This window comes from Brachionichthys hirsutus, chromosome 20 (genome assembly GCF_040956055.1).
Source record: "Brachionichthys hirsutus isolate HB-005 chromosome 20, CSIRO-AGI_Bhir_v1, whole genome shotgun sequence".
Lineage (NCBI taxonomy): Eukaryota > Metazoa > Chordata > Actinopteri > Lophiiformes > Brachionichthyidae > Brachionichthys > Brachionichthys hirsutus.
This window is the reverse complement of record NC_090916.1, coordinates 5365226-5389568: the sequence shown is the minus strand read 5'-3', so window position 1 is coordinate 5389568 and position 24343 is coordinate 5365226. Positions and strand designations below refer to the sequence as shown.

Here is a 24343-nt window from a genome sequence, read left to right as displayed (position 1 = left end):
CAGTAAATGTTAAGGAGAGCACCACTCTAATGTGTGTTCAGGATCCAGGGAGGGTCTAAATTATGACACAAATGAATTGAAGCATGGGACATGTGGACTGAGCCTTACCAGGGACTGAAGTCAGGACACTAATCCAATGGAGAGTCACTATTAAACCATCAGTTCTAATGTAAAAATGGCCGTCGGGCAAACTAAAATCATTCAGCTTCACGTGGAGGAGCTACATATGTGAACTTTGGGACACATAAATGGGAATGATGGAACTCGCTCATGTGTTAATTATAAAGAAGTGCAGCCGTAGGCTTCAGCAAAGCTTTAGAACGTAGCTTCAGGTGCAAAAGCTTTCTTTTAAAAAAAACAAAAAAGTTAAAACGTGTGTTTGGAATCAAACTGAGCTAAAAATGCAAAAACAAAATGCTAATCCAATCAATCTAGGCATGAAACTACACAGCAGTGTGTGCGTGTGTGTTAAACATAAAAATATACACATGATGTCTTTCACCACTTTCGCTCAAGTGGTGAAAAGTTACGTCATTATTTCTATTTCCCATCCTTACACTGAGCTTGGCTTTCTACTCTTATTTCAAATCAAGTCTTGTTTAAAATGCAGCCAACAGAAACAAGAACAGCGCCATGGATCTGCAGCTGCAGCGGACTGAAGAAGGTCTGCGAATAAACACATGAAACACACAATCTGGTGCGCAGTGTGGACTCACAATGGAAATTGGCAGTAATTGTTGCCTGGCAGCAGTGCAGGGGCTGTCATCGGACTATAAGGTCACGGAAGGCCCCTCCCCCTCCACCCTTCCAGCCACTCTGACACTCTCTTTTGTTTTCTCAATATCTGAGGAGCAGACCTCATTTAAATATGAATGAGTTTGGAAAATTGCTGTGATTAATATGTTATCAAATTGGGTACAAAAAAAGCTCTATGAAGACCCCAAGGATTTGGAGCCCCTCTACTTACCAGCCACATTAAGTATTGACTACTCACTGTCAAACGCAACAGCACAACAACAATGGCAGCCAAATTAAGAGTTAATTATAGACTGCATTCAAAAGAGGGATTGCAGCACTAGTAGAAGCAGCAGGAGGGTGCTGTAGGAGCCTCCGTGTTATCTTGCTCCTACTTTGAAATTAATCACTTGATTTTAAATATAACTTATCGTGACTCAAGCTTGAGCAAGATTAAATGAATCAAACAATCAGTCTTGTATTTGGTGCACGGCCTCCAGGGAAAATGTGTATCGTCACTGCCGTCGACACACTTCTAGCCTTCGTCTCAGACCCGGAGTCTTTACCGCTCCTCGTCAGAGTCACTAAGGGGAAAACACAAGCACTTACTGTATTTGGGCGGCGGCATCTTGTCAGAGAAAATGCAATATGCATTAGACACAATCCAATCTGTCTCCAGTCGATTGATGTGTGTGTGTGTGTGTGTGCGTTCCTGTCTATCCGAGTCTGATTGTGTTTATCTGCGAGTGTGTGAGGATGCTGCGGAAAAACAGAAAGTGGAGAGTCTCGGTGGGAGCCCCTGGCGCTGGCCCAGGACCGTCAGACAAGCGCACTTCATTACAGGCCTATTTGCCTGATTAACTTGGCTACTAGCTGTACAGCTAGCTGTCAGCAACACCCGGCTCCCGAAGAAGAGTCCCCAACAGCGACACACGAACAGACCGACAAGTGGTTTAAAACACACAAACCTCAACTTGGTGGCTGATCCGTACAAAGGAGAGACTCGATTACTGAATCAAAGCAGCGTGTTAAAGAATCCCCGTCATTTGACGGTTGGCAGGTGGCATCAAATGCACCTCCTGGTAGGCTGGAATTAATGTCACCTCCTATGAGTGAGGCTCAAATACAGCCTGAATAATCTCTTGCGCTTGGGTTTTCCTTGTGGGGAAGAACATTTGGCTAACCTTTTTCACATAATGGGATGTAACAATCTAAATGAAATAAGGCCCTGAGCTGCCTTGCAAAGACTAGAGAGAGGACAAAGCCCGTTGAGAAACATTATCGTTACAGCGGGGTAATGATTTCCTCTCTCTTTGCTTTCTGTGGATCTGACTGCAGGCTATTGAAGGAGTAAATCTTCAGCCAGCATCCCCTCTTTTTAAAGTGCTACACTGAACTAAACCTTCGTGTCTGATTTAACCCAATTAGACACATCCCACACGGCTGGAGTGCTGACACAAGCAACCTTTCCACCCTTCAAACGGCAGAAGACAATAAAACATAGTTTCACAAACCGTTGCCAGTGTGCCAGGACACGCACGCTTACCTTTCTTAAAACATGCTAATACATGTGCACACAGTTGCATTTGAAGCAGTCAGCGTCTCACTTCTCTCTGCCACACGAGCCTGTCGGGGCCACGGCGAGCCAAGCTGCCCCGTTTGAATTCAGATCACAGGCAGACAGGTTTTTGGCAGAGCTATACTCCCGGTCACAGCCCAGACCAGGGGGATCTATCAGGGCCAGAGCCCCGGTATTATATGCCTGCACGACACATTGGCACAGCCTCAGTGGGTTGGCGGACACACAGACAAACACACACACACACCATCTTGTTCATTTTGACGATCTGTGACCAATGTGACAAAAAGTCCAGGACCCAGTTCCAGAAGGAAGGTGTTCCTCCAGGCAGCAGTACAGTTTGTTAGCCAGAGTCCGTGGGATGATTTAAAAAGACAAAACTAAAGGTCAGGAAGAGCAGCCAGCCAGGAGAGTCCTCACTCTCGAGGTGGGAGTGGACGGTGTCTGGCTCCCATGCTGCCCCTACTGTTTGTCTGTTTGTGTGATATCACAGTAGACCTCTGATCACAGGCGCTGTCATGTCTCATGGTCTGGGTTAAAGCAGCAATGCAACACAGTGTGTGTGTGTGTGTGTGCAGGCGACAGATTTTGAAGAGCAGCGAGTGAAAGCCGGATTTATAGTAGTAAAATAAGAGGAGTCACAAACACAAGATTAAGAGCCGTCATCTTCTCACTGAACCTGCCACAAGCACAAAAGAACGGTGGTGTCTGTTAGTTGTCGCCTGCCGCACGGTTTGATCTCCTCAAACAGACTAAAATATCTGTCAGGATGTATTTTTACACTCTTAAACAGGGGAAGAACATTCCGCTCCTTGTGAAGATGAGGGAACCACACAGAGCAATGTGCTTCGTTCAACAAAAAACACAGAGCGATCGTCTCGAGACACTCGTTCCTGATCATTCCGGTGTTTCAGCGATAAAATGTCACGAGAGGGAAATGTGCTCAAACAACTGAACACTGCCGGGAGACCAGGGAAAGAGAAAAGAGAGAAACAATTATTGGGTTTAAACTATTTTCAAAACATTATCTGTGCAGGCCAGGAATATAAATGCAACGGAGAACTTGGATTTGGTTGCATTTCTGTTAGCATTTTTCTGAGACCTCAGCCAGTTCGAGCCTTATTTCGTTTAGTACAGTGATTTTGCGTTTTCTGATTTATGTTCTTCTGTGTTCACCGTTTAGATATATATTAGTAAAGTGGTTTTGTTAAACTTTTACTCCTGCATCTGTCTCTGCATTCTGGGATCCACCAGGTTGATCATGATCGTGATAGAAATGACAAAACAGCAGAATATGAATGTTCGCCATGTCATAAATTAACATCTGAATGTCTATAAAGTGAGGAACTGTATCCAACTTGTTTTGTGGTAACGGTGGTATCACCAGCGTAAGTTGTTAAACACCTGTAGAAATGTGGTGACATTTCCTTTTTATTGATAAAGGACAGATTTGGCTTTGCTGAAATGGAAAATCTATTTAGTCTGCAGTTGAAAGCTGAAAATATTTGATTTGATGCAAAGAAAACGTCCCAGCACCTCGTTAGGAAATCAATTTGAATCAAACAATGTCACACAAAAAAGGCGTCGACTGATTCCAACAATCTGTTTTAAGTTAAAACAGACAAACAAACAAAAAATGTATTTACAATCGAGAAGAGTCGCCAGCAAAGGTCAGTGATTGTAATGTAAATTAATCACCTTTGTGGCTCTCCCTGGGAGAGGCCTGATCTCTATCATCACACCCCTTGTTTCATCATGGGAGTGAAATCCTCTCCTGCAGCATATAGAGTGTTGGAGATCAATAGCTAACCCCATGTGTGAATACATCCCACTGGCTGTTTGATATTGTCACAGGGGAGCTCCGGGGGTTGCTTAAAAGCATGGAGGAGATGGAAAATAAACTCCTCTAGCAGCATGATGAATAATATTCCATTCATTCCAAAGTGGTGAACATTCATTTTGAGAAAAGGAAATACCATGCGTCATTTTGAGCCCAAAATGTCTCATGGGTTGCTTTGTTCGATGCAGGAGACTTAGCTACAGAATTAATTCACATGTGTAATATCATTGGAGATTACAGCAGTGAAAATCACAGTAATTTATCAAGTTTGCAAATATCCAGATAATATCCACTGATATATCTGTCTCTTTTTCTCAACCAAACTGGTCCAGACAAATGGCTGCCCTCTATGAGCCTTAGGTTCTGTTCAAGGTTTCTGACTGTTACATGGATGTTTTTCCTTGCCTCCACCGCCAAAGTGCCTGCTCTTGTGAGGACTTGTTGGGTTCTGTCTTTCCCTGCTACACCTGTAAAGTGCCTTGAGATAACTCTCCGTTATGATCTGGCGCTATGGAAATAAAAATGAATTGAACTGAATAATGAGGTGTGGCATCAGCAGCAGCAGAGAGAATAGAGCTCCAAATTAAATTACCACTCTGTCTTCCATCTGTAGCGTCATTCTTTCAATGGTGGCTGGCCCTGTTGATGTGAGCTACGTCTGAGGAGGCTCAGGCTGCTCAGGCCTTGACCACGGATCAAGCCCGGGACACATCGGAGGGGTTACAGATTCTGAGATGGAGGAAGATGGAGGAGAGAACTGGTCTGTCTACTCCTTTATCACTAAGACCCTGGCCTTCCGAAGTGCATTGAAAAGGAAAGATAATAGATGATGGATGGATGTTGGAAGCTGACTTTAGTCCGAGGGGAACTGTACTTTATGGATGGCTCCTGGATCTTCTTGCTCACTTTTAAGTCAGCAAATGTACGGCTACCAAGGTGGAGCATCGGCGTTCCCAGAGGGGCTTCATTTTAAAACCAAAGCATTAAGTGGCAAAACACAACACAGGATTTGAAATGTTCAGCTTGCAGCAACATACCTCCAAACCGCCTAGCTGACCGGGACCTATTCAACTCACGTTTGAACCAAGACTCTTAAAGGTAGAGGCATTCAGTCGCGACAGCATCAGCACACCTCGCGTTTCATTGTGGGAAATCATCGGAATGCTGAACAGACCGAGGCTTTGTTCTGCAGCTCCAGAACTGGAGGCCAGACTTCCAGTCTCTAGGGTTGTCAACCAGTAGCTCAGCGCAGTGCAGAGGTATTCGCATTCAGAGGTGCATGTGTAGGAGGAAGAAGAATAGGAAAGAGGAAGAGGATGACGTGAGTGTTTCTTAGCATGTAGACCTCTGCCTCAACCTCTTATGTTGATACAACATAGTGGGAGTGCTATGAAAATAGATGAAAACAGTCCAGCAAAGGTGAGGTTAACTCGATCCGACAGTACCGGCGTCCATACAGTTCAACAGCACAGGAAATAAGCTCAACATTGTTACAACTTAAAGCCAACTTTTCTTTCATGCCATGAGCATTTAAGTATCTATGTTCTACTTCCTCTGAATCTCATCTTTCTTCAATAAGGTTTAAAAAAATAAAACATTAAATACTGATCTAGATCTTAATTATTTACTGACAACACAGGAAGGACATGTTTCAGTTCCCATAATGCCTGTAGTCTCAAACGCAGAGCTTGAATCACATTTTATCCTTGTTCTTCTTTCGCATTTTAATCATTAACAATAGCCAGCGTTACTTCTGGTGCTCGACGTGACAGCCATCTCTCCTGATACTCATTATTCCGGTGACAAGTACTTCAGTTCCTCACACTCACACCTCAGTTTCTTTGGAAAGGACTCAAAGACCAGAACTGAACCCCTAAAATCACGATAAAATAAGTAGAAAAAGTAGAGTACAATTTGAACAATGGTCCCAGAATGCAATCTCCCACAGCTTAGACTGTTCCTATCTTTGTCGTCTCATAAAAACTTAATCTATCCAGCCTTAGCTCTTAAAACCCAGACAAGGAGAGCTTTTCCTGCAACAGTGCGAGGTTTAATTCCAGAACGGAAACAGCTGAAAAGGCCACGATATCCCAAAGCAACTTGGCGGAAAAGTGAATTGCTCCAAATTTTTCAGGAAACATCTATGAATATTGTACATGAAGTGTCCCAAGTCCCATTTCTTGCCTGTCTTTTAATACTGCCCACTTTCTTGAAAAAAACGCTATTGTTCGCAGATAGGAGCGACATCCCAATTGTTAACACAACAGAACAGAAAACCTTCCTAAACTAAACTATTGCAGGTTTTTCCTAAACCTTCAACTGACATGAGTTAGAATATAACACTATTCCACGAGTGTGCCGACACAAACTTAATTCCTTCGACGTAGAAAGGGCAGAGCTGCTTTTACTCGCAAATCAATAAGGCTCCTGACAAGCCCAGATACGTTTTAAAAAGATCACTTAAAGAGGGAAAACACATTCGCCGCACGGGGGACGGCTGATTGGAAGAAAAACTCACCCCTTTCACAGGTGCTATCCCAGAAGCCTGTTCCGGTGCAGTCACAGACGAAGCGGTTCCACCCCTCCTTGCACGCTCCGTTGTTCTTGCAGGGGTTGCTGTCGCACTGTTTTCCAGTCACCTTACTACATGAATACTTGATGCTGGTCATATTCTGGGCCTGAGCCATCTGTCGAATGTCCTTGCTGCGTCCGTCGATGAACAGATCCCGCACACAGCCCACGTAGCCATAGTTAAGCATAGCGGTCCAGAGCTCGGTGGGGAGCACCAGGCCTACTCGGTTGTCAGGCAGACCTCCCAGGTAAAGATCCCCCTCCAGGTCCAATATCTCATTTTCCCCACTGGCTGTGAATGGAGTCCTGCGGCTGTTTACTGAGATGATGCCTGGAGCGAGAGGTAAAATCATTATTGAATACCAGCCAGACGCACGGCACTGCAAATATGTTCACGTCAGCGTGTTGCATGCTTTTAGAAAACACATGTTATTGTTAGGTTGTCTATTACACTTTGTCAATTGGTAGAGGAAAGCATTTTGCTTCATTCCTGAAATAACAGGAAATCTTCTTCACACAAACTGTTATAGGACAAAAATAATATTTTCAAGAAGAATGCACTTAGATTGACAGTTCTTTGTTTGTTCATCAAAGCGTAGACAGAGGCAAGTTTTTTTTGTTATTTAAAACTTCTACAACAATAAAAAAGAGATGGATGTGGTCAAATGAAGTAGGCGGATAAACAAAGCAAGCATTTGCACAGTGTTTCTGTGTAAAATATACATCAACACAAAGGTGATGCCAAACACTTTTACACATCAATAAAATCCCAAATCAATGTAGATCCACAAATGGATGAAAGTTCAAATGTAACGATGCAATACTTTAGTTTGCAAATGTCTCATCAGCAGAATGGAAGCCAACTCTACATCTAGATTTGCAAAGCAACGATGGTAACAGAATCTTCTCTCGTTTAAGTTGTAAACAAATGTAGTTATACTACAGGCATAATAAATAGCTGTTAATTATTCATGTGATCTTAGATCTCACATTCATTCAAAGGAAAAACCTGTATGCTCAAGTTTTTTTTTATGATCAAGATTATTAAACTTGTAATTAAAGAGAGATGTTAAATCCAAATTAATATTAAATGATGAGAATCTGTTGTGAATCCCAAACTGTTAGCACTGGTTTGCTGATAAATAAGTGAACAATGATAAAACGAATCGTTTTCATTTAACAATGTTGGACCTTTGAAGAAAATCATTGTATCTATTATTAATGTGGCCTAATAAGCACAAATTACTCTTTACAAAATAGGAAAAGAAGTGAGTTAAACTTAAAAATAGAAAAGCAAGAAATTTAATTCACTTGCAACTCCTATTAACATTTCAGTCAAGTCACAAATGTGATTATACCTGATCTTAAGCAACCCATCAGTCTGGTGCACATATATCTGCCTCATTCCTCATTTTCCATGTTAAAACAAAACCCCTTTCTGCTCTGCTATCACACCAGGGGCTGCACTGGTGATTAATCAAAGCAGCGGGCTCTGGCATACAGCTCAATTGGCTGCTCTAACCTGATATATAACACAGGCTGTAGTGTGAACACACCCTGGTCCTCTAGAGAATCACACCTAATGCGGAGATGGTGTGTGGCTGAAGGCAACAGAAGTTTCTAACCCTGTTCTCTAATGCAATCTTTTTCCAATATCTTCTCTGTATCCGGCCATGTTTTGAGGTCAGAGGACATTCAGATGGAAGGAAGTGAAGGGAAATAGAGTCATTGGCTACCTGGAGGAAGTGTGACTTTATTCCTGCAATAAATCATGCTGAAATGAGGATATTGAGGAAATGTGCGCCATTCTGTGTTTGTAAAGTGGATGAATGCCGAAATAAGGACAGCTACAGTAGGTAACAATGTCAAACTAATATCAAGGGATTTATTAGTTTATATAACTTTACCCTAAACAACCTCAACATTCTAAAACAGTCAAACAGTTACTAATTAAATTTGGAAAACGTTCTCAACATCTTTTGTGCAAAGAAAAATTGCATAGAAATGTAAATGATAGAGAAAAGAATTTCCATAATTCCAAATTTCTTTGTGGAACTGATAAGTATTACATTTTGCTGATATAAAATGTCAATATAGATTCTGAACATATATTTATCCCTTAAGGCAGTTAGGATGCAAAACACATGAGCTGAAAATTGGGATATGTTGGAAAGTATCGAAACCTTTATTTTTGTGTGCTTGTTCGATTATTGAACTGACAATAGAGATAGAGAAATAAAAAAATAATCAGTGCTGTGATGAAAACACTTTGCCCTGCCAACATACCAACCTGAGCACAGTTCATTTCAGCAATTATAACTGCAACTCTCACTAGAGCTAATGCTGCTAATGCTAACGCTGCTTTAGTAGACAGTTCAGTGTATCACAGGATGTTTGTCTCCTCCTTCCTTACCTGAACGGCCATCTCTCTGGATGTCCACATGGTGCCAGGCGCCATCATTGACCTTGGCATGTGTGGCCTTGACCTTGATGGTTCCGGAGCCCATGTCCAGCAGCAGGTACAGCCCTCCATCCAGCAGCTCCACTGCAAAGAAGTCCACCTTGTTGTTTTTCTGGCCCTTGGAATCCCGACGGTCCTGTGCCTTGCCGTGGGTGAAGAGTATCAATCCATTTGGCTCAGAGGTGCGGAAGTCAAAGGAGATGGAGCCGACGCGCTTGGTGTTCCATTTCGGCAGGGCCAGGTAGGAATCTGGGTTCTCGAAGTTGATGGGGTCAAGCGTGGGAACATTTTCACATTTAAAGACCACATCTCCCTGGAGTTTCATTTTAGGGTCTACGATGCGGGCAAGGCGGGACAGCTCCAGGCGGATGTCGTTATTTTTGTACACCACCTGGGGAAGAGATACAAGCATTTGTGTGTTTTTCACCAAAGCACAGGGTCCAGTATTAGATGCATTTTTTTTATTTCAATTAATTACACTCCAATCCATCGCGCCTTCCTCTAGTTATATCACAGATTGTCGATTCGCAGACAGCTGGATCGATAAAACTAATATCTCCAAAGACGTGTGCGGTTCAATTTGTTTCTCAATCATTTTCCACTAAAGCTTCAATTCATTCAAGAGGAGAACGAGATCACCCTCAAGCCCATGACTGTGTTTTGGTTGGATTGAACACCTGCCAGCTGAGTGAATAGTGGGAAATGATGGTCAAATCATTAGTGAGTCATTTCTGTCTAACGTTCCAACAGAGCAGTCTTTAAAAACATGTGGCGAAAAATAATAAGTCACACAAAAATGACACAATAATCCACCAAACTAGGGTGCAGCCCCACATTATGGTCAATTACATAAAGCAGAATTTTGCAAATTGGAATCCACTACGGTGAAAAATTAGTCTTTCCCCCATCATTCTTCTTTCTGTGGAGGAAGATAGGCCTTTCTATGTAGGGCAGTGTATGTGCAGGAAGCAGCAACACTGTCAGAGGGAGCACAGATGTCAGCAAACAGATATTACTGATGTGGGATTACAGATAATCCTGGAAGATTTGACAGTAAATCAACACAGGTGACCCGAATGCTGAGGACCGACAAGAAAGGGGCACAGATGCCAGGGCGAGAGAAAGACACTGGCGTGAATAAGACGGTGACAAAGAGAGATGTTGAAGATTAGATGCTGCCAGGCCACGAAAAAAAAAAAAACATGCTCCACCATTGGAGAATTATTTTCTAGCATCACTAAAATGGAAATCAATCAAACTTGCCAGTTCCATGGCACCCACCTCCATCACCGAAACCTTGGTCTCAATTGGATTTTGTTTGACAGGCAAAAGTCTTTAAAATCTCTTCCAGGCACAGCGTGTTTATATGAACATGCACTAAACTCACAGTCAACAAGCTCCTGCTCTGTTTTCAGGTTATGATTCTGTCCGTTCGGCCGCAGGCCAATCGATAGAGGAATCCAAAATGATGTTATAAAAGAGGAAGTGACTACTGTGGCTCTGTGCACCTCATCTACTTCTTTCTTATGGCTGTGTTTTGCTACGCTATCCTTCTCCCTATCAACATTCTTATGGGTCCCATTCATAACGCAGACACAAGGGACTGTAGACGACTCTATAAAGTCCTCTGCAGGATGGTGTATTGATTGGGCCCTGGCAAGGGCAGGCTGATGGAGGCATGGAGGTGTGCATGCAAAATCAAGCACACACACATACACACACACGGTTTCCTCCCTAATCTACTTCAGATCAGTGCTCATGACCTCTTGGTTCTGGCCACATCTGCTGTCAGCTCATGATTTAGCTCCAGTGTTAATGAAGAAGCAGGGTAATTCCACCAAACGACTGATACACACACACACACAGATCAATATTGAGGAAAATAATGGATGAAGGAAATAAAAGTTTATAGAATAGACAGAAGATTAAATAATAATTACTTGACTGTATTTGCTACATCACAATTACTTAAATAATGCATTAATAAGAAAATGTTATTTCATCCCAAACAAAGAAGGGTGTGCAGTATTCCGGTCTGGTCTGCTGGTCTAGTCTATCGCTAGTGGCCAGACAGTTCTGATTTTATGAGTCTTAGAAGCTTAACTCTAAGACTGGCCCCAGACATAATAAAATAGAGGATGATGGGATTTTGTTTATAATGCTCCTAAAAAGTGCCCAAAAGATTTGTGTCCAAGGGCAAAGATGCCTCCGTAACGGGAATAAAAGTGAAATTGTGCTCACATGGATGGAACAGAATCTCTACAAATAGCCAAAGTGCTACAGTGCTGTAATTTCAGGTTTCACTTCATACAAGGATAAACAAAAAAACAGTAAATAATATGTCAGTAAATAAAACATTCAGCTGATTGTTCCAGACCTTTCACCCGTGAGTGGAGCCCAGCTCACAGTGTCCCCCCTATTCTTCGACAACATGCTCATGGCTATAGCTTCACGTTTAGCAGACAAGTGGATCAGAAATATGTCATTAAAAGGAACAACAGCAAACAGGTTCGCACAACGTAAGCGAGTCACTTCCAGGAACATTTTGGGTTTCTGGCAAACATAGTCCAATCGTGTGACTATTTTGTGAATGGGACTAGCATTCTCGAGCATTCGAGTAGGCAATTACTTGCTGAGTAATAAAGTGATCATCTGTTAAGCACCACAAGTATAATCTTGCAGTTTTATTGCACAAGGCCATTTAGTCAGAGGCGAGGAGACGTGAACTTCTGCACAAAAGGCAAATATATGATTTCCTTTGTTTTTTTTCTCTGCGCTGCACAGAAAATTATTTGACAACAGCAAAAAGAGCATTCATCTGATATGCTATCATTGGGCTGAATTTAAAAACATCTTTATTTTTGTAATAACATTTGTTTCTTTGGAGTTACCACACTTCCAGACATAAAGAGATAATGCCGCAATCTGTAAACAATGTTTACTGTTTTAGAATAAAGGGATGTAACAGTGAAAGGTGTTTCATTAAAGTCTGAGGTTACCCATCCATCACTGACAGGCTCATTAAGGGGGCGTAAAAACAAATGCATGCATGCACTTAAAAGGGCAGGGTGAAATTTACACCAACACAACAGTAACAACAATGTTCCAGAAATATCCCAAATCTTCTTCTTCTTCTCACTTACTTATTATTCTCTTGTCATTCTTCTGTCTACGTCTCCCTGACATTCACCTCTCCTTTACCTCCCATCATTTTACAGCCCTTATGCCTCCAGGTGCCCTGCGACACTGGGAGGAAGGTTTGCCGTGGCAGGACGGTTAATCGATAGGGGAGGGTTTGCAGAAGGAAATGGATGCCTGGCACTGCAAGCAAATGGGCTAACCATGGAGTAACTAGGCAGCTAACCGCTCTCCCTCAGACACATGACTTGCTGCGGCCCAAATGACGAAACACAAGCATAGGCAGGACATGCATGTGTTGTGGATTAAAAGGCATATAAAGTTGTGGGAGCAGGGAACAACAAAAACTGAATTTATTTTACCTAGTAGACGAGTTGAGGTAATAAATAATCTTGGACAAAAGGTGAAATATATGAAGAAAATGCTTAAAACTGACATGCTGAAAGTACAGGATGCTAATTACTGATCAAAAATAATGATTCCTTCTTCCATAGATTGTCCAGTCGGTTCCGAGATTAACATTTCTAGAACATTTCAAACAATGACTCCCGTCATGAAAGCCTGGCGCTGGATAATTGAGTATGCTAAGCACGCGAGTGAAAACGACACACTCTGTTTGTTCTCTTTGTCTGCATGTTATTATCAGATACCACCAAGATTTGAGCGCAAATGTGGCTCTGTGATATTTTCCATTTTGCATTTTGAGTCGAAAGCACGCAAACAGCTTTACAGTCTGTACTTAAAAATGAAAAACAGAAATGATTTTCGGATGATCTTCAGAGACACGTCTGCAATCCGAACCAGAATTCTTACATTGTGAATTATGACAGCTGGAGTCCCTGAAAACGCAAAAAGGAACCCAATATGCATTTGCTTTAGAGCATTTGGACAACTCAAGAGAACAAATGGAATATCACTAAACATGCTCCACATTTGGATAATTATTAATTAGTTATTAATGAAAGGTGTTCACATATAGAAAATGCTTCCTATAAATCAATCCGGACCTCGCCAACTGCTTGGAGACCTCACCCATGTGCTCATTCATGTTTCATGCATTGTGCTGGGCTGCTTCCCATCGCTTTCAAAAAACTTTGAGTCCACTAATCCTTCCACACAAACACGTTTCCCACCCATATACCGGTACCCAGATTTGTGTCACTATCTGCCCCGTCAGTGTTCGTTTTGGCAAAAGTACAAATGTCGAATGGCTTGAAGCGATGCCCTGAGGACAGTGTTCATCAGAAGTTGTCTGCTATATGATCAGTTTCCGATAACACACACATTTATCACGGCCATTAGACAGCTTGGTCGTCAATGAGCGACAGACTGGGATGTGTTATCTATTCATAGCTTCAGGTAACAATCCGGTTTTACGCTAGAAATGTGTGCATCACATCTGCAGCATGTCATGTCAGCTGTGAGAGACGGCCCACGAATGCAGTAACAAGGCAAGGTGACTTTCACTTCACAGGTGTGGCTTTGTTTGTGTGTCGGACTGTAGTGAAGAAGAAGAAAGCAAGATTATTTCAACCAGACTTCAAACGTATCTGAAGGTGCTCGGCAGAGTTTGGCAGGACATCACTTTGCCTGCGTTTGTCAAAATTGAAAAGATTGTAATGAAAGGACCAGCTTCTGAAAGGAATATGTTGTAGAGTGGACTCCGCTATTGTTACTTTCGACTATTGGGTTAATTGCTATTCATTTTTATAATGAGTTTTAAAAAAGAATTATCCACAAGGGAAAATAACTGTCATGGATATTTTGTTTTACATGCCACACATTTGTTTGATTGTGTGCTCATTAAACCAGAAAGCCGATGTCAAGGAAGTATTTTGGAAGCAAAGAAGAGCTCGTTAAATCGTGTTGGAACCGATCGAGGAATGTCTTTTGCATAACTGAACAAAGTAACCAACAATCAAGCAGTGTTAAAATATGCGCAGTGCTTTGTGGAGCTTAGCTGTGACGGACGTGTGCAGGCGTTGATCGAACTCAACGGGTTTAAAAGGTTTTTCATTTGCAACTGTTTTGTCTTTTAATTAACACACGTTGAAGAGCAAACACCATCTGTAGAATAAGAAATTTAGTGATTAAAATCTCGTATTACTTTCCTAATTTAAGCACTTTAAGTTCATTTCTGTGAAGATTTATAGCAGAAAATTACTCTTTATCAGGTCCAATTTACTCATTATTTGAGTTATCTTGCGAACAGACAAACAAAAACTCTAGAAAATGATCTTGTTAATTTTAGTATATTAGCATTAAATTAATAGTACAACTCTGCTTTACGTTTGTGAATGAGAGAACTTTTCTTAGTGTGGCATCTGTGCCATTCTCAAACCTTACACCATTTACGTTAAAGGATTAAAAACATCCATTCATTCATTCGGATTTCACTGTTTGTGGTATAGAAAGCTGAGAAGCTGTCAGACTCAATCGCAGCTGTTGCACAAATACCACCTTCACCCCTGATTGAGATACAGCCCACCTCCTCGTGATCGTCACAGCTGCAGCAGATTGCTTTCCCCGTTTTCAGCTCGCGTCGCTCCAGCAGCCATGCATCGCCGTGGCTTTTTATCCTAGCCTAAAGTATGATGCATTTCTCAACCATATCGCCATTTCAACAAATATAACTGCATCTGCAATAAGAGGAAAATTCTGCATTTTCCAACAGCATTCGAATCATCTAAGGATGATTGTGTTAAATTAATAGGGGTGTGGGTTTTTTTTATACACTGAGATATGTCAAAGACACAGTCCAAATTGTCTCACAGAGGATGGCATATATGATCAAACAAAAAAGATGCTCTCTACACAGTCGGATAAAATTGCCTATAATAACAATGTTGAATGGACTTTCTGCCGCCCCCTTCACAAACACATTAAAAATACTGCGAGACTGCTGCTTAAATGCAGAAATCAATGTGAGGACACCCATTCCTCTTTTTATTATAATTACTAGCTACCAAATAAGTAATGGTGAGAAAATGTAAACAATGTGGCATTTAATATATTATTTGAGCTGGCAAGTGCATTATTGATGTCCCAAAACAACACTTTTTTTTTGCATTTCATCATAGGCGAATATTTCATTCGGGCCGCTACACCCATAGGGAAGCGTTTTAGCGGCACTCTCAAGCTGATGCTGCAAATTGCATGTGACAGAAGCAATGTTGGGGTATTTTGTCACACACAGGATGCAGTCAGTATTATGAATTAGATTTAAAGTCGGATGCTTTCTCGGCCAACTCGGCAGCTTTAATTGATGATACAATTTTACTTTTTGTCTCCCTTTTTTCCCTTCCTGATGCTTGTTATTATATTTGTCCATGTTAGGACACCTACTCTGGCTAAGTAAACACCAGCTAAGCATTTGCACAAGTATTAAAGACAACAACACCGCAAAAATGCCCTAAAATGCTAATTGAGATATCTGTCCGTAATTAGGTTCCTCTTACCTCTCGGAGGCATCCCATGAAATTGTTGCTAACTGGAGATCCAGGTAGGTCAGCAGTGCTGGGGCTCCCACCCACATAGAAAAAATCATCAGAGCCCAGCATGGTGTAGTCTTCCTGGGTGTAGCCAGTAGTGGTCAGGATCCCATCAACGGAGATAGTCACCTGTTGCAGGGGTAACACATAGCCAAAGCCAACCCATTACAGTCTAGGATTGGATGGAAAGCCGTGTATGAAACACATGTCCTTCCGTGGTCTGCAAATGAGCCAGTTGAGCTTTTATTTAGGTTTTACAGTGCATGTTGCTTTCTCATTTAGCCTATTTTAAAGAATAATTTGGTACCTTGAGGTGATCGTTTTGGACCAGACAGCATTTGGAATTTGATGATGGAATTTCTTTGTTACCATAGGATTCACAGGACAGGTAAAGAAATTATGGCAGAGGCATATTTTCTTTATCTTTGATGGGGATAAGAGAATGAATTCTAGGTTTGGTTCTGAAACTTCAGGTTGGGGGAGGGTTAGTACAAAGTTCAAACCAAGGACAAATTGGTTGCACTTGTCTTAGGTTTCGGGATTTATCTGGTAACTGCAGACACACACATATACGGTACACATTTATGTGACCACACACACCTACACACACACAAACAAGACACGATCACACAGAGTCACACTTTTCCCAAAACATTCGGTCCAACTCCATCAGTCGCGCGTCGTCCACTCGCTTTCACATATCTGCATTTATATATCCACGTACATGCAAAACAAAGGGAGTCTTTCCACACAACATCAATGTGCAAACAAAGGTCATCACTGTCATAAGGCAAACAAAGCACAAGTAATTAGACATGTAAGGGAGAAAGTGGATCAATGGTGCCATACAAAGCCAAAGCAGGCCACACAGGGTGCAGAGGCTCATGCACAATCATGACGAGAGCCCATATTCAACTACATTCTCAGAAAAGCTGATGGTGATCTCCGATCAGGTTTAGCTCAGGCGTCACGACTGTATTTTAATGTCGCTGAACCAGACCTGAATCAGTAACCATAGACCAGAATGCTTATTCTTAGAGATGGTATGAATAGGGGCCCAGAGGTAAAGGTGATCAAGGTAAGGCCAAGACACACAAACAACACGTCAACCAGCATGCCATAAACACACACAGAGGGCAAGTTGAGTGATACGGTGATCGGTGGAAGGTGAGCCAGGAGAATTAGAGTGTTAGTGGTTATTTTGGGTGATAAGTTTGAGGTTCTATGAGTTTGAATGGAAAGAAGTCAATGAGGTGTGGGCATGCCATGCGCCATTGTGAGTTTGAAACAACTGTCAGAGCTCCCGCAATAAATGTTGAGGGTTGCCACTTTGTGGTATTTTCTCTTTTAGGGCTTGGTGTTGAGGTCACCATCTTTGGGATTGTGGTAAGCTTCTGTCAGTTCTGAACGACAGTCCTCACAAAAAATGGGGACCTTCAGTGTGGAAAAACAAAATAAAAAAGTACATTGCCCTGACAAAGGCAAAGGAATATTTTTTTTCTTAACTTGTTGGAAATCTACAATAATGTGGAAAAAACAAAGATTAAAAAAAAAATTCAAAGCCAAAGTGAAAAAACAGGATGGGGGATTGTGGGGTAAAGAAGGAGGTTGTTGCAGGTCAAGGAAGAAATTGAGAAGAAGCGAAGAAAGAATTGCCTGGTAATACAAACCCATCTCCTCATTTTTTGATAAGAGTGTCTAGGATGGAACTCAAAGAACGAATAAAAGAAGAAAGGGGGAGGGGACACACGGCAAACCCAAAAAAAAGACAATAAGAATGATATCTACCAGACAATGTAGTTTGTTTACCATAGCGTGTCCAATGCCTGATTGCTTTCCAGAAAAAGGGGAAGAAAGGAAATCAAAAGAATAGTGAACGAAAAAGGTTGTTAATAAGGATGGACAGAAAAAAAAACGATGAAGAATTAGGATGTTAGTTAGTACATTAGTTGGTTAGATACTGGTTAGTAGTAAAAATGGGTTTTTATCATGGATGAGTTAGCGCTTCAGTGAAAAAACACTACATCAGAGATTCTCGGCAGCAATGAAGTGTCTCATTGTCATCCTAGTCAAATTTTCTACATCAAAGTCCTGCAGGAAAAAAAAACAGGAAAAATAAAATAAAGACTACTTAAACACGAAGGACTTTTCGTACAAATATTTGTGTAGGATGGCTGCAAACCCAACAAAACGTGTAGTGTTTTTTGCAAGCCTGGTCGAACAAAGTGTGACTTTCATAGAGGAAATAAAAAGTGAAAGAAAGACAGAGCTGTAAAAAGAAAGAAATATTGAAGGAAAGAAAGAAAGCAGCTCTTGACTCTTAGCTCATAAACCCCTAAACTATGTGCTATCCTGCTGGGATTTTCAGCTTCAACTAATTACTAACCTGTGGTTTGATAGATTTCTGCCAGAGATGGTCAGGGAATCAGCACTTACTTGTTTTGCTGCTCTAACAGCACTGCTAAATGACTTCTCACCTGTCTGCAGACAAACTAAAGGTCGACCAAAGCATAACAACTCTACTTGTTGCAGCTAGCACTACATCAATACATCCACGGGTGTCAATCTGTTGTTTCTCTTCCTACCGACCCCTGCAGACAGTGCTGGGCTCAATACATTTTACGCCACATTAAGAAAATAGTCAAGTTACAAATCTAACAAAAGTTTTTGATCTCGGATGCAAATCTTTGAATCGGTCATCTAAGTTATAAATCGCACCACCTTTATAGTGTAAGTATATAACGCTATGCATGCATCAAAACTATTCCTAGCAAGGAGATAAGAGTTAGCTGAAGGAAAAGGGAATCAGCAGAAAATTGAAATCAGGTTGCATAAGTTGAAAAGCAGAGAATTAATGACACATCCTGAGCTTTTAATGACAGCTGAACTGCTTTTTCCTGTGATTGTTTGTTCGCTGAGGAGAAAAGACATTAAACAATGAAGTAAAATTAAAAGAATTCATGTAACTGCAAAATACATCTAAAGGCACAATGACATCTGTCTGAATAATGGAACTTAACTGCGGCAATGGAATGAAAACCAATCAGAAAATGGCAAGAATCTTTACGGCGTTCTCTCAATGCTCTCCAAAGCAACTAATATAAAGCAAAAAAAAAATAAAAAATCCACCTGTCTCCAAACTCCGTCCATCACTGCTACCCGGATTACCTGTCTCAGGTTGCGTGTCACTTTGATGTCGTGCCAGGTGTTGTCATTGAATTTTCCGTTGACTGGCTCGACGATGGCCTCAAAGGCCCCTGAACCCAGATTGATGACGAGGGAGACGGCCCCATCCTTTAGCGCCAGGTTGACATAGTCGGCAGACTTCCCTGTGTGGAGGAGGAGGCCGTTGCGCTGCCAGGTCTTGAAGGACAGTGTGATCTCATCGCTGCTGCTCTGGATGGGGTTCTGCGACAGGTCGTAGCAGAAGTACTCCGAGCCACGGAAGGTTGCCACATTCTCCTCCCTCGCTAAAAAAACAAAGGAGAAGAAAAAAAAAAAGAAATTGTAGAAGGTTTAAAAACATGAAACAAGCCTGGAATTCATTGGTCCTCGCATCAATCATTGAATATCTGCAGTAAATATGAGAACTAGGGTGTAGGTTAGGTTACACAAAGCACACGCACACACACAAAAGGCATTGCTGATGATAACTCCAGCTAAAATAATCTCATCATTCATTTCAGACCATATAATCCATCCATATAACTGATATGAGTGCGAGTTTAGGTTTCACATGCAGCACCTAGAAAGACTACTTATGATGGAACACTATTCCTTACTAATGGTGCGCATAAATCAAGCTTGGTCTGATTTTACATTTTTTTTTATCATTCCGATGTGGAAAAGCGACCACCTGAGCCCATTCTCCAGACGGAAAAACAGTAAAGTGAGCCAGAAAGTGAGGAAGATGGATTGAAAGCGTGGGAGAGCAAAAATAAAATTGCTTTTGCTGCAGAAGGTTTCTCGAAGGTAGGAATTTTAAACCAGCGGATTAGTGTTTCTTTATGATGTGTGATGAAATAATCGACATTTCAGCCGTCTCTAACAAGGTGATTCGATACAATTTGATCAGCAAGGTCAGACTCAAAGTCAATTTGGGCAAAATGATTTCGCCACATAGGACAAAGAGCCCAACCTTTGAGCCAACTTATAAAACCAGTACACTAATTACTGTGGTGCCTGGTGACCTGACAACAATACCTGTTTACACAGCTCAGTTTATTTCACCTGCACGATCCAGCATTTTCTTTTGCGCTAATGGAGAAGTCACGAAGGGCCGAAAAAAGACGGGAGGAAAAAGAGCCTGTTAAAGCAAGAAAACAGATGGGAGCTATGAGAAATAAAAGCAGTGCTGGCTGCAGGCTGTAAGGCTTCAGTTTGTTATTTTGGATCAGACCGTGTGTAAACATGAGGCAGCAGTGCTGTGGAGCTGCCAGAAAGATACAGAAAAAAAACATTTGAATGTGAATATTGAGAAAGAAACTTAACGGAAACTGGATAGGGACTGTGGGGATGATGGGCCACTGATTCCGGTCATTGAGAAATTCTCCTGTCGGAGCCAAACTAATGTCTGGGCTCATCGCAGAGACAAGAAGAAATGGTAGGAGAGGCAACAAAGGCTCTGTGAAAGCCCTCATCCATGTGCCAGAGGAATAAATAGAAACCCATTATTAACTCTGAGACAGCGCAAGACAGAGGTAGCAGAAAGTACATTGCAGAATCAACCCCCCCCATCTCCAGTTATTTCTTGCATCTAATCTAGGAAATTGCAAAGGCACTGCAAGAAGGAGCTGCTACAGTTTATATCAGCATAATGCTTTTTTGCTGCACAATTATCGAAAACATCAAACGCAAAATGGAAATGTTGTCAATATCATAAGAAAAGAAGTAAGAGGCATTTCCAGGCCATCTATGCTGCAAATACGATTTTTCTCCATAGCTTTTTGCATAAATCAGCCAACACTTTCTGAGGCTTATTGAAACACAGATGTATAACCAAGATAATAACGTTGGTTACAATGACATCGCAACCCGGCCCCGAATAAGCGGATGAAAATGGATGGACAATGACATCAGTGTGTTCAGTTAAATGGGTCCCATTGCTCCGTTGCCAAACACCTAGAGCTGTGGAGACAATGAACTTTTACACTCCACATAGACATTGGCAGATCTTAAATAATTCAGTTTCTTATTTTTACATTTGGCCGAGCTAAAAATATGATTTGATTCTGCAAAAGCCCAGGAAACTCTTGAAATTATGTAACCAACTTCCAACTTTCCTGCAAAACTTGATATTTCTAATATTTTCATGTCTTCATATCATATTTTCATATTCATTTCATATTTTGCCTATAAATGCCTCCACAAATACTAACAATAAACATTTCCAGCCTATGGTTTCACTCTCAAATGTGTATTAATTGGAGTGATGTAATTAAAAAGCAGCTATAGAGCAGTAAAGACTATCAATATAACGTTGTTGCTATGAATAATAGAGAGAGCAAATTGATATAATGCAACATTTGTGCACCTCAGCAATATTAAACCCTTGGTAAGTGTATACGGGTCCATACAAACCAGGCGAAATGTATTGCCTGTTGAGACATGTTCTGCACGGATCTGTGGCTTTCCGATCGATCATATAGCAGGGTCATTTTCCCTTATTTTCGCCAAAGTCATCAATATTCCATTTGCGTGCTGCCAGGCCCATGCACCGGGGGGGCAGGGGTTCGATTTCAACATCCACTGCAAGCAATTAGCTCCTTCATTACCATCTCCCATATTCTTCCGCTCACCCTAGCCATGCACACCATGCTGTCTGAGCTGGCTATGACCTCGAGGGCCGTCTATAGCAGAGAGCACTTTCACCTTACAAGGATCCAACCTGCAGCGTTCAACCTGTTTAAGATCACTACAGGATGTCAAACTGTTCCTAATCGCTGTGGGGAGACTTAAGACACATCAAAGAAATGGAGATGAATTTAATGATAGGATTAGACACAGGAGGCTTTCTATTTATTGTGGTAAAATATTGACTGCCAAGCCCGTAAGCCTCGCTGCACACAGATGCTATAGTTGGGCAACTCACACTTGTCTTAGAGACACTTTTTTTTTCTCTTTGAGATGAACTCAGTCTGTGCCGACAGCCAACATATCACGTGCATGTTTACACAATTTGCAGATAAACAAGCCGGAAGCTCCAGATATTAGGATAGAAAGTTCTCCCTTTAGTTATTCATCTTTTTGTGACACCCACAAGAATTTCACGTCATTCAAAGAGGTGGCTTCATCCTGCACGATGCATTCCTCCAACATCTGCAAATATGTGCCTCTTCAGATCCTTTATCTGCTTCAATTCATTACTTCCTTTTATGCCAAACATGTAAGAGACTGTTCGCTACTAACAGTTAAAGCAGGATGGATAGCCAAATGCTATGACACAAGCCGTGCTTTCTAACACGAGGCTAATACTAGCCATGCGACTAGCAATTTAAGGATGCACCAGTACAAACATTAGCAGCTAGAGGCTTACAAGGCTTGTAATGGATTCATGTCCCAGTCAAAAACTATTTACGGCCGACTCCTGTGCACCGTCAGTATTGCACACATGATCTATCTGAGAGGTTGAAGTGAATTGTCACCATGACACTTCTTTTCCCATCTTGTGTTTCACCTAACCTTGTGAAACTGAGGGTGACGTCTGCACGCACAGACTGAGGGGAAGTGGCCAAGACAGGCACGGAGAGAGGGATAAACATAAACAGAAGTGACACCAAGGAAGAGTGTGCAACAAAAGGAACTGAGGAGATGGAGGGGAAGCAGAAGGTAGACATGTGGAAGAGAGAGAGGAGCCTTTCCAGTGGGTTCTCAGATAAACTAGGTGACAATGTGTGTTAATGCTGGCATTGAAGCGCTGTCGTTTGTGATTCCAGCATTGACAAGCCTTGTTACCGCACCAAAAACCACACAGCGACCACAAACGCTCCATCTCCCACTGTGCCGCCCTCAAAGCAGACGTGTACTGTAAAGCCACTGTAACGATGAAAAATCTTTTTGATTTTTGTCTCCAAGAATTGCTAATTCAGACACCTTTTCAAAGAGCCCCTGCTGAGAAGAAACAACCACGGGGTTGCAAAGAAACCGCAATGCAATAAAATGTGCAGACGGAGGGGGGAGCATGGCTGGTCAGCTCATGTGACACACTTCCAAATCACTGTGATTATCCTCAGTGGGCTGGTAATTTTATTAATAGACCTACAGAGAGACCAGGCCTCTGGGTTAATGTGTTTCTGTCTTCTTATTGGCTGAGGAAGTGAACTTGGAGAAACTTGGTGTAGAACGGGGTCATGTCTGTGCCCATAGGCACCGGCTTTGTGCATCCTCCGGTCACACTTGACTTCTGCATGCGATGGAAACCGACAAACTTTGATATAGGCTTCGTCTGATGATTATCACATATTTGATTCTTAAAATTCTCTCTTAATGAGATGCTGTGAAAAGTGTGAGGTGGATTTACATAAAATTAGTTATTGAAAATCAGACCACAGAGGACAGAGCCCAATTAATTTCATGACCTTTATGCTCTTTCCCTTTCATGGTTCATTGGGATTGGAGTGTGAATTATGGATTTTTTTTGACATTTAAAAATTACTGTTGGGTTGTTGAAGCCTTTAAACGCCCCTTCTGTGTATCTTGTACATTCTGAGGCCAAAGACGTCTTATGCTCATTTAAAAGCTGCACAATCATCTCTTTAAGCTGGAACAGAACTGTAATTAGAAACATGCGTGATTCCTCTCATGCTTGTTCTGCAAGCAACATACATCATCTTCACGCATCTTCATTAGCAACGGCACGTCCACACTAATGTCAGGGTGCTATTTTTTTTCAGTGTTCAGTTTGCGTGTGTGTGTGTGTGTTACTGAAGCTCCTCATGGGCTGCTGATGGTCTCCGTGGAGTGAGAGATGAGGTTTAGAGTGACAACGGGGGGGGGGGTGACTAGCAGGAGTGAAAGATGGAGGGATGAAGGGTGTCTGGAAAATGGAGGCAGGCGCCTGAGGTCCAATCCCATCAACTGAGGCAATTGTGCGGATCGAACGCTGCAGTGAGGAGGTGTGTGGGTGTGGGGGGGGGGTGGAGATGGAAGAGAGGGAGTGGGGCAGCAACGTGGTGACTGGACCTCATCCGCATACTCAACAATTAAGTGCAGAGGAGGTGCTGAGAAACAAATTGGAGGTGAAGAGCTGAAGGAGAACATCTTAGCGGCATTCTAAATGCAAAGTAAGGGAACACTGAAAAATGAAATTGCATAAAGAGGGATGTATGTGAAAACTTGAAATGTGAATTTAAAGCTTTCATTAATTAATTAAATGAAAAATAAAATATCAACCAAGAGACAAATCCACTAGTTACTATAATAATACAGTTGTATTCATTAACTTGCATGTAGTGGCAAAATCATGCACTGTAGACTCTAGTTTAAATGCAAAAGATTATTAGACAAAAAATAATAATATTTGCCTAACA

General features: G+C 41.8%; 1 protein-coding gene across 1 annotated transcript in view; it reads right to left on the bottom strand.

Annotated features, from left to right (window-relative positions):
• Window positions 1-24343, bottom strand: part of nrxn3b (neurexin 3b) — a 209012-nt gene that overhangs the window by 149181 nt on the left and 35488 nt on the right. Inside the window, exons 5-9 of the mRNA XM_068753834.1 lie at window positions 18984-19285; window positions 17604-17648; window positions 15783-15944; window positions 9139-9577; window positions 6673-7056 (exon numbers count right to left, since the gene is read on the bottom strand). Of these exons, the coding sequence (XP_068609935.1) occupies window positions 6673-7056; window positions 9139-9577; window positions 15783-15944; window positions 17604-17648; window positions 18984-19285 (1332 nt within the window). The remainder of the gene's footprint in view (window positions 1-6672; window positions 7057-9138; window positions 9578-15782; window positions 15945-17603; window positions 17649-18983; window positions 19286-24343) is intronic.